Source organism: Puma concolor, chromosome E2 (genome assembly GCF_028749965.1).
Source record: "Puma concolor isolate L17-30 chromosome E2, mPumCon1.1.hap2, whole genome shotgun sequence".
NCBI classification, from domain to species: Eukaryota; Metazoa; Chordata; class Mammalia; order Carnivora; family Felidae; genus Puma; species Puma concolor.
In genome coordinates this window covers 47,626,796-47,637,401 of record NC_141681.1, presented here as the reverse complement: position 1 = coordinate 47,637,401, position 10,606 = coordinate 47,626,796, and the positions used below count along the sequence as shown (strand labels likewise).

The window sequence follows — 10,606 nt, the reverse complement described above, 5'->3', positions numbered from 1 at the left end:
AGTTCTGCTGACACCCAGTCTCGGGCCAACTGCCTCATTTCTTTAAGCTTCAGGTTTTCATGTCCGTAGATAAGCCCAACCTCCTGGGTTTATGTTTAGAACGAGTACAAGAGGCCAAGGATTAATTTAATGCCTTCTATATGCCGAGTCCTGTTCTGAGCATTTATTCCCTGAGTGACTCCTTTCAAGGCTTCTGTGAGGTCAATACTACTAATAGCCCCATTTTACAGTTGGGCAAATCGGGAAATTGAGGTTCAGGCCAAACTAATGCAAGACCAAACAGCCAGGAAGTGGCCAAGGCAAGATCTGAACCCAGCACCCCTGGCTCCAGAAGCCGTGATCTATGCAGTCCAGGGCCCCCCGGGTGGCTCATTCGGTTGGGCAGCCGACTTCAGCTCTCGTGGTTTGTGAGTTCGAGCCCCGCGTCCGGCTCTGTGCTGACAGCCCGGAGCCTGCTTGGGATCTGTGTCTCCCTTTCTCTGTGCCCCTCCCCCTGCTCGTGCTCTGTCAAAAATGAGTAAATGCTAAGAAAATTTTTAATTAATTATTTAATTAATTAAAAACTATAGAGTGCAGTGTGCACGGGTCCGGCATGCAGTGGGCATGCAAATGCCTTCCGCAGTTCCTAAGAGTGTCCAGGGCATCCAGCTCCTCCCTTTCACCCACTCCCATTGCCCATCTGTCACAGGTCACGCCTGCAGCCTTGCCCTGCCCAACCCTCCTGGACTCACCCTCCCTCTGCTAACAAAGGTCTGGGCAGGCTTTTATGGGCTCTGATAAGGCCCTGGCGGGGCTGAAGTTCACTACACTTCCTCTTTGCGGAAGGGCCTGAAGGAGGGGGCTCTGACCTGAGTCCTCCTGACCTGACCCAGATAGATGAACTGGGTTCTGACTGGTTACCAGTGAGGCTAGTAAGAAAGGGGACACAAGGGGGTGCCCTAGAAAAAGATGGGAGCCGGGAATGCCCGGAAGAGGGGCCCTGTGGACCCTGCCCCGCCAGCCACTCCCTTATCCTCCGGTATAAGAGCCACCCCCCTCCTGCCATCTGCCACCATTCCCGCTCCTGCACCTCTTCTCACCGGACGACGAGCCACCAGCCCAGACTCTCAAGATGGCCTATGTCCCTGTACCCGGCTACCAGCCCACCTACAACCCGGTGAGATAGCGGCCCGGGCCCCAACCGCGGGCCCCGGCTTAGTTTCACCCTGAACCCCACACACCAATTTCCTCTCATCCTGATTCCTCAGAGGTGCCCTCGCCCCCAACCTTGACTCTGATTTACCCGATACTGACCCTGGGGCTTGATTTACTCCCATCCTGACGCCCTGGCTCTTCACAGCCACACCTGACGCTCCGCTCTCTTCACCTTCCCGCGGACCCTTCACCCCTAGTGTCCCAATGAGAGTGCGGGGGGGCTTCTCGATGAGGGGTAAAGTCTCACCAGGCCCCTTCCACAGACTCTGCCCTACAACAAGCCCATCCCGGGTGGTCTCTGCATCGGAATGTCTGTTTACATCCAAGGAGTGGCTAGCGAGCACATGAAGAGGTAAGGCACTCCCCTCCGCCAGGCTAGGCTAGGAGGGGCTACAAACAGGGGCTTCCGCCCTAATGCAGAAGCCCTTCTTCCCTCCTGCTTGGGAAGGGGACCTCTGTGCCCCTGCACCCGATGGCCAAAGATCAGCTCTAGCCCCTGGGTCGTCCAGGACTCGGTGACCAGGAGCAGGGAGCCTGGGGGCTGGGAGGCGTCAGGGAGGCTCACGGAGAGAGGCAGCCCGGGCCCGGGGAGCTGGGATGTTGGACTGGAATTGATGGGTGTGATAGCATGAATTCAGATCACAGGCTCTGGGCTCGGCCTGGCCAGCTCTGTCACTGGCCAACTGTGTGACCCGGGAAAGGCACCACGCCTCTCTGTGCTTTAGGTTCCCGGCTGTAGAATGGGATTGTCCTGAGGGTTCAATGCGTAAAACTGGAAAGTAAGCACTAACATAAGTCTTAACAGGGGCGCCTGGGTGGCTCAGTCGGTTAAGCGTCTGACTTCGGCTCAGGTCATGATCTCACGGTCTGTGGGTTCGAGCCCCGTGTCGGGCTCTGTGCTGACAGCTCAGAGCCTGGAGCCCGTTTCAGATTCTGTGTCTCCTCTCTCTCTCTCTGCCCCTCCCCTGTTCATGCTCTGTCTCTGTCTCAAAAATAAAAAAATAAACAGTAAAAAAAATTTAAAAAAATAAAATAAGTCTTAACATTTTTTTAGGGCCTTAAAATGGTGATAAAGATGGAAGCGAGCTGAAGGCATTGTTGTTTCTCGCTCGTTGGTTTTTTGGTCATTTTGTGCCCGCTGTGTGCCTCGGCACTGGGGACAGAGCAGTCGACAGGGCCGAGATCTCTGCCCACATGGAGCTGACATCCTAGTAGAGAGGAGAGGTGAAAGACAAAAATCAAATCTGTAATCAAAATCAAAAATCAAAGTGGTGATAAGTGCTAAGCAGACAAACTGGGAAAGGAGTTGGGGAATGGATGTGGGGGGGGGAGGGACCCTATGGCATTGTCCCTTTAAATAGAGTAGCGGGGTGGGAACACTTCAAAGACCCACAGAAGAGGAGGGAGGGAGCCTGGGAGTATAGGCGGATAGAAAGAACAGCCCTTGCAAAGGCCCTGAGGTGGGGGGGTGTGTGCCCAGTTTGGAATAACTTCAGGGATGCTGGCCCGAGGGAAGGGGTGGGTCGTGTGGGTTCCTAGGTCCCCCCTGGCTGCTGGTGGGGAAAGGCCTCCAGGTCAGGGAGGGAGCAGAGAGGTTCCTAGGACAGTGCCCGGCCCTTGGAAATGCAGGAGTCCCAGTTGTGGTCTTATTTAAAGTTGGGAGAGGCTGGGGGGGGGGGGGGGGGGGGCGTGGTCTGGTTAAGGGAAGGGAATGAGCGTGGCAGTCCTCCTGGACTCCAGGGCACTACCCCCGCCCCCCTCTCTCGGGTCAGCAGTGCCCAAGTGTGCTGTCCCGTTTTGTCGTGGTCCCCCAACCCCCCCTCCCGCCCCTTCGGGAAGTGAGAACTGGGTAGGTCTGAGCGGGCTTCCAGGAGGAGGGCCCGGTGAGCAGGCAGGTGGGGCCGGGGGAACAGCCCTTCCTGTCCCACCAGGTTCTCCGTGAACTTCGTGGCGGGGCAGCACTCGGGGTCAGATATCGCCTTCCACTTCAATCCCCGCTTCGATGGCTGGGACAAGGTGGTCTTCAACTCCATGCAAGGTGGCAAATGGGGCAGCGAGGAGAAGAAAAGGAGCATGCCCTTCCGCAAGGGCACCGCCTTTGAGCTGGTGTTCATGGTCCAGGCCGAGCACTACAAGGTCTGAGCTTGGGGGCGGGGCCTCCCTCCTCCCTAACCCCCCTTCCTCCTCCCCGCTGCCTCCCTCTCCCTCCCTGTCCACCTTCCTTCCTCCCTGTCTTCCTCTCTTCCAGCTGTACCTCCCCCTGCTCCCCCTCCTCCCCTTCTCCCCCTCCTTCTCCTCCCCTCCTCCCTCTCCCCTCCCCTCCTCCCTCTCCCCTCCCCCCTCCCACCTCACTTTTTTCTTTTCTTTCTTTCCTGCCTATTAAACACTTTTTCTCTTAAACAATTTTTTTTTTTCTCACGTTCCTCATTCCTATTCCTCTACCGTGGGCAGCCTTGTCATGTTTAACGTTGATCGCTTTGTTCCTCTGCATTCTTGCAAAATGCGTATTCTTGCTCTTTCTTCTGGAGAACCCTGAACACACACAAGAGGAGGCGCGGGTGCAGTGACCCGCTGGTCCCCTTGGCCAGCTCCAGTGGTCGTGAGCTCCAGGCCCCTGTGTTTGCATCCTTCCCTGACGCTTCCCTCTCATCTGATTTAAAAGCAAATCCCAGATATAATTTCATTCATAAATATTTCAGTGTTTAAGAACATAGTCACAAGGCCGTTACCATACCTCAAGCACTGACAATTCTTCCTGGGGCCCTCACATCCTGTCAGCCGTCCGGTGACCTCATAAATACCTTAAGGTGTGTTGTTGTTTTAAAGTTTGTTTTGAGAGAGAGAGGGAGCATGAGGGCAAGGGCTCAAGCAGACGAGGGGCAGAGAAAGAGGGAGCGAGAGAGAATCCTGAGCAGGCTCCGCACTGTCAGCACAGAGCCCAACACAGGCCTCGAACCCACGAACTGTGAGATCATGACCTGAGTCTTGTCTGCACTTTGTTTGACTCCGCCTCCGGATAAGGCCCACACGCTGTGACTGATTACTATGATGCAAGTATTTTTTTAAGTTTATTTTATTTTTGAGAGAGAGAGAGAGAGCACATGCTTGAGTGCCGGTGGGGGAGGACCAGAGAGAGGGAGACAGAGAATCCGAAGCAGGCTCTGAGCTGTCAGCACAGAGCCAGAGATGGGGCTCGAACCCACGAACTGAACCATGAGATCATGACCAGAGCTGAAGCTGGACGCTTTCACTGACTGAGCCACCCAGGTGCCCCTATGCAAGTATTTTTAATTTTCTTAATTTTTTAATTCTATTAAGCTTTATTTACAACAAATTTTTTATGCCTGTTTATTTTTGAGATGGAGAGAGAAAGAGGGTGAGCGGGGGAGGGGCAGAGAGAGAGAGAGAGAGAGAGAGAGAGAGAGAGGGAGACACCGAATCCGAAGCAGGCTCCAGTCTCCGAGCTGTCAGCACAGAGTCGGACGCGGGGCTTGAACCCACAAACCGTGAGATCGTGACCTGAGCCGAAGTCGGACGCTTAACCGACGGAGCCACCTGGGGTGCATCGCAAGTATTTTTTAAAATGTGTTACTGAAGTGCACAAAAGAGTGCGAGCCATGTGTACAGAGCTCGCTGGTGTTTCACAAAGACAACATACCCGTGGCACCAGCACCTAAGTCCAGAAATAAGACTCCTCCGGAGCTGGCTGTCAGCCCCATGCCCCCTGCCTGGCGCCATAAATAGAACCGTGAGGACATCAAGGACGCTGAGATATGATAACAAGGCTCCACACAGGATTTCCACAACGCCTTTGACATGCCTGGCTGGGTTTTAATGTTCCCATCAATCCCAGGGTGAGCCTCCAAAGGCTCAGAGAGGTGGAATGACTTCCCCGAGGTCACACAGCCAACGCGTCAGAGCTAGACTCGGGCCCATCTCCTTTGGCGCCGAAACCAAAACTCTGACTTGATTATCTCGGGATCGATCGCTCTCCTGATTACATTCTCCATTGTCTCCCAACCACCGGTCTCTGAGCTGCCCCTTGACCCCGGCTTGACCTCCGACCTGCAGACTCCGAGATTCCTGACTCTGTGGCTATCCCAGCTCGTTCCCAAGACGTGTCTCCGAGTTAAAAAGATCTCTGTTGCCTGCTTCCTGTTTCTGCTTTCCCAAGGTCATGGGGGCTAACTCTGACCTCACCCCCTGCCCTCCAGGTGGTGGTAAATGGAAATCCCTTCTATGAGTTTGGGCACCGGCTGCCCCTGCAGATGGTCACCCACCTGCAAGTGGATGGGGACCTGGAGCTTCAATCAATCAATTTCATTGGCGGCAACCCCCCGCCAAGCCAGGTGGGTGGCGTCTCCTCACTTATGTGCCTGCTTCCTTCCTTAATTCATTCCCTTACTCCTTTATTTCCCCGAGCACCTGCTCCGTGCCAGGCCCTTCGCTGGGTGAGCCACAGACTCAGAGGCAACTAAGACAATCCACTGGGAAGACATTTCCCCAGGCAGTGTTGGCTCTAAGCGGTCAAGGCTGGGGTGGGAGACAGGAGGTTTGGGGAGTCCGAGGGGAAGGCTTCCGGGAGGAGGAGGAAGTCCGTCAGCTGAGTCAAGGAGCAAAGATAAGGAGGAACAAAAGCCACGGGGAATAGTAGGCGAGTCCATGAGAAGTTGCCCAACATTGCTAGTCACCGGAGAGAAACTCACTTCAAGTCACAATGAGCTACCCCCCCCTCCCCCCCAACGAGAAGAGCTATTGAGGGAAAGGCACACAATACCAATTGTGGGCGAGGCTGGGGGAACTGGCCCGACACTCCCCTGGAAATGACTGGGCAGCGTCTGCAAAAGCTGAGCGGAGACACACGCGATGACCTAGAAACCCCATTCCCACGTCCACAGTGGACAGACAGGCACCAAAACACCCATAGCAGCCCTCGGACTCTAGACGCCAGCCATGTCCTTCAGCTGAGGGCTCTCTGCTCCCCAGCCTGTACGCCCCCGTCCCCCACCTCCTCGGGGAAAGTGCTCTGATGATCATCGGACCCATTTTACAGATGGGGGAACCGAGGCACAGAGACAGGAGGAAGCAGGACCAGGGAGGGCGCAAGAGTAGAATGCACCAGGCTCACCCTAAAGGGGTGCAGGGTCACTGTGTCCCGAAGATCCCTAAACGTGGCAATTTCCTCTCCATTAATGAGCCACCTGGGTGCCACTCTGACCCCAGAGTTCTCTTGGACCGCGGTCGTGGGGCTGCCCTGGGCAGGCATCCTTGACACCCCCCACCCCCAGGCCCTAGTTTGGGGTCTCCCTCATTGCCTGCCTTCCTACACACATCGCCTTTGTGCCCACAGACACCCATGGGCACGCCGGCAAACCCAGCAAGTACCTGTCGATGGGTGATGGAATTCTTGTGGTGGGGGCTTGGTGGCCTGAAGGACCCCCCAGCCCCCCTCACCATTTCTGCCTTCCATTCATCTGTATAGGGTCCTGGACACACCCAGCAACTGCCAAGTAACCTGCCTGTAAGTGGGAGAATTGGGTGGCCACTTGGGGTGGGGGGGGGAGGGGTGGTGAGAAGTGCGAGGGGGGTCAAGGAGGTGGGCCCCCCCCGTTGTACTAATCCAGCACCCAGAGATACACCTGCACATAGTTGGTGCGCCATAAATATTTGTCAAATATTCTAGAATAACACCTCTCCTTCCTCACCTCACAGACCATGGAGGGACCCCCAATCTTCAACCCGGTAACGTGTCCCGTGGGCGTTTAGGGCTCTGTGGTGGGCAGTTTGTGGGGAAGCCGGAGCCGACGGTGGGCAGGGGGGCTCTGAGAGGGTGGGAAATAGAGTGGGCAGAGGGTGTTGGGGCGGGAGGCGGGGAGAGGGTGGGGCTGGTGGCCAGAGTCGGGAGGGGACGGGAGTTGGGGACATTTCCTAGGAGTGGGCACCCATCTCTGAAAATTTGTCCCTGCCTCTGGCTTCTGGTGACCTGAGAGGTGACAGGACCCCATGTTCTCCGCCCACAGCCCGTGCCATTCAGGAGGATCTTGCAAGGGGGGCTTACGGCCCGAAGAACCATCATAGTCAAGGGCTTTATACCCCCTACAGGCAAGAGGTACCCAGTCTGCACTGAAGCGGGGATCCTCAGCCCGCTTCCTCCTTCAGACCCAGGAGTCTGGGCCCCGGCCCCCTCCTCCCTCGGAGAACCAGGCACTGGCCCCCGTGTGACTCCCACCTCCTTCCCTCCCTGCCTTCAGCTTTGCGATCAACTTCATCGTGGGGTCCACGGGGGACATGGCTCTGCACATTAACTCCCGTCTGACCGAGGATACCGTGGTCCGGAACAGCTACCTGAATGGTTCGTGGGGATCCGAGGAGAGGAAGATCTCCTACAACCCATTTGGTCCTGGGAAATTCTTTGATGTGAGTCGGGGGTCTCTTTCGCCCCCTTCCCTCCAGAGCCTATGTCCTGGCCCTAGCCTCAAGCCTGCCCTCTCCCTGCAGCTGTCCATTCGCTGTGGCATAGATCGCTTCAAGGTTTACGCCAACGGCCAGCACCTCTTCGACTATTCCCATCGCTTCTCGGCCTTCCAGAACGTGGACGTCCTAGAGATCCAGGGTGATATCAACTTGTCCTATATCCAGATCTGATCTATTCCCAGAGCCATAACTCTTGGGGACACAGAGAGAAAGAGCCCACAGGACTCTCTTCTAAGCCCTTAATAAAATGTCTGAGGGTGTCTCATGCGTGTCCGTAACGTCCGTATCGCTGTTCCTTCCTTCCTTGGTTTGATCATACACTGTCCAGCCACCTCATCACCTGTCCATCGATCTTCCCATCACAATAAATCTAGGAATATTCCAGACACAGATCTTGGGCTTGAAGTGTATCAACTCATTTGCTCCTCACAAAAACACCAGGAGATAGGAACTATTATTATCGTACCTCTGGAAAAGATGAAGAAACGGGCAAATTAAAATAAAGCAGGGGCGCCTGCGTGGCTCCGTCAGCCGGGCTGAGAGCTCAGAGCCTGGAGCCTGCTTTCGATTCTGTGTCTCTCTCTCTCTCTCTGCCCCTCCCCTGCTCACGGTCTGTTTCTCTCTTTCTCTCAAAAAGAAAAAAAAAAAAAGTTAAATAAACATTAAAAAAAATTTTTAAGGGGCGCCTGGGTGGCGCAGTCGGTTAAGCGTCCGACTTCAGCCAGGTCACGATCTCGCGGTCCGTGAGTTCGAGCCCCGCGTGCGTCGGGCTCTGGGCTGATGGCTCGGAGCCTGGAGCCTGTTTCCGATTCTGTGTCTCCCTCTCTCTCTGCCCCTCCCCCGTTCATGCTCTGTCTCTCTCTGTCCCAAAAATAAAAAAATAAACATTGAAAAAAAAAAAATTTTTAAGTAAAGCAAATTGCCCAAGGTCACACGGCACATAAATGACAGAATGAGGATTCAAATCAAGGTGGTCTGGCTACACTCTTGGTCACTATACAACCTGTTTTTCCATCCGTCCATGTATCCACCTGTCCATTCATCCATCACCACATCCATAAATCTCTCCAAACATCCATCCAAGCATATGTTCATCTATCCACCTAAGTACACAGTCAAGGACGCCTGGCTGGCTCCGTCGGTGGGGCAGCAACTCTTGACCTCGAGGTTGTGAGTTCGAGCCCCACATCGGATGTAGACATTACTTTTTTTTTAATTAAAAGAAATTATTTTTAGAACTTTTATTTATTTACTTTGAGAGAGAGAGAACGAGAGAGAGCAAGAGTTGTGGGGTGGTGGGGGGAGAGCAGAGGGAGAGAGAGAGAGAGAGAGAGAGAGAGAGAGAGAGACTCCCAAGCAGATTCCATGCTCAGTGTGGAGCCTGCCACAGGGCTCCATCCCACAACCCTCACAATGTGACCCAAGAGGAAATCAAGAGTTGGACGCTCAACTGACTGAACCACCCAGGCGTCCCAGAGATTACTTAAAAATTTTTTTTGAAAATCTAAAACACAAAAAAACAAATAAACATCCAACCATTCGTCCACTCACCGTCACCTAACTCTCCACCTATCCAGCCGTTTGTACATCCATTCATCACCCAACCCTTCACTCAGCCATCTGACCATCCATCCATTCAAACATCTAACCATTTATTTATTCACTCATCCGTCTGTCTGTCCATTCAGCCATCCTGACATCCAACTTGCATTCACTCATTGATCTGTTCATCTCTCCATTTGTCCGTGCAATTCTCTGCCTTCCATCACATCCATCCATCCATCCATCCATCTATCCATCTCTCCATGCGCCATTGATCCCTCTGACTAGGCATCGATTTCTTCATTCTCTACCTATCATGTCATCCATCCATATCTTTATGATATATTCTTCTATTCATTTCCAACTATTTGTCCGTTCATTTACCATTTCCTCTCTCCATCTGTCCACTAACCATCTACCATCCAGCCAATCATCCTCTTACCACCACACCCTTGCATGGATTTAATCATTTGTTCATTTGTTTACACTTTCATTCACCCATTCATTCATTCCTTTGTCATTTCCTCACTTGTTCACCTATCCGTTTATTCAGGCATTTCTCCGTGTCTATTCATTTGTTCGTTCGTTCATTCATTGTTTATTGTCTCATTTATTCCCTTAATCTAGTTCTCAAACGTGGCTGTACATTGCAATCATCTGGGGAGATTTAATTAAAAAAATTTTTTTAGAGAGGGGGAAGGGGCAGAGCAGGGGATGGGGGGGGGGGGGAATAGAGGATCCAAAGCGGGCTCCTCGCTGACAGCAGGAAGCCCCATGTGGGGCTCTAACTAACCAACTAAGAGATTATGAAGTTGGATGCTTAGGGCAGCCACTACCCAGGTTGGCATGTCCCAGGGATGTCAGCGGAGGAACAAATCAGTAGCAGAGCCTGGAGGGGCTCAGCAAGAGGGATGGAAGAGCTGGAGAGGTTATGTTTGGTTTTCTATCGCTGCTGCAGCATGTTTGAAGAAATATGGCTACAGACTTGCCAAAGTTCACAAAAGCCATTAATCTACAGATCCAAGAAGTTTAATGACTTGCAAATAGGATAAATACAAAGAGATCCACACCTAGACCCATTATTGTCAAACTGCTGTAAAAAACATAAAAGACAGAAAACCTTGAAAGCAGGAAGTGAAGAACAGCTCGTCTTGTACAGCGTTAACAGCAGTACAATTAATAGCTACCTTTTTATAGAAACAATGAAGGTCAGGGGCGCCTGGGTGGCTCAATCGGTTATGCATCTGACCTTGGTTTTGGCCCACGTCATGATCTCACAGTTCATGAGTTCGAGCCTTGCATCACACTCTGTGCTGACAGCGCAGAGGCAGCTTCGGATCCTCCGCCTCCCTCTCTCCCTGCCCCTCCCCTGCTCTCCCTCTCTCTCTCTCAAAAA

At 53.3% G+C, this 10,606-nt stretch overlaps 1 protein-coding gene across 1 annotated transcript; it reads left to right on the top strand.

Moving 5' to 3' along the window:
• The first annotated feature begins 610 nt into the window (after nucleotides 1-610).
• Nucleotides 611-7,946, top strand: LGALS4 (galectin 4). The gene is made up of 9 exons (XM_086689697.1): nucleotides 611-1,156; nucleotides 1,458-1,546; nucleotides 3,126-3,330; nucleotides 5,409-5,543; nucleotides 6,677-6,715; nucleotides 6,907-6,936; nucleotides 7,215-7,303; nucleotides 7,446-7,611; nucleotides 7,693-7,946. Exons 1-9 carry the CDS (start codon nucleotides 1,112-1,114, stop codon nucleotides 7,837-7,839), a joined length of 945 nt encoding a protein of 314 aa, XP_086545823.1. The 5' UTR covers nucleotides 611-1,111; the 3' UTR covers nucleotides 7,840-7,946.
• The last annotated feature ends 2,660 nt before the right edge of the window (nucleotides 7,947-10,606 follow it).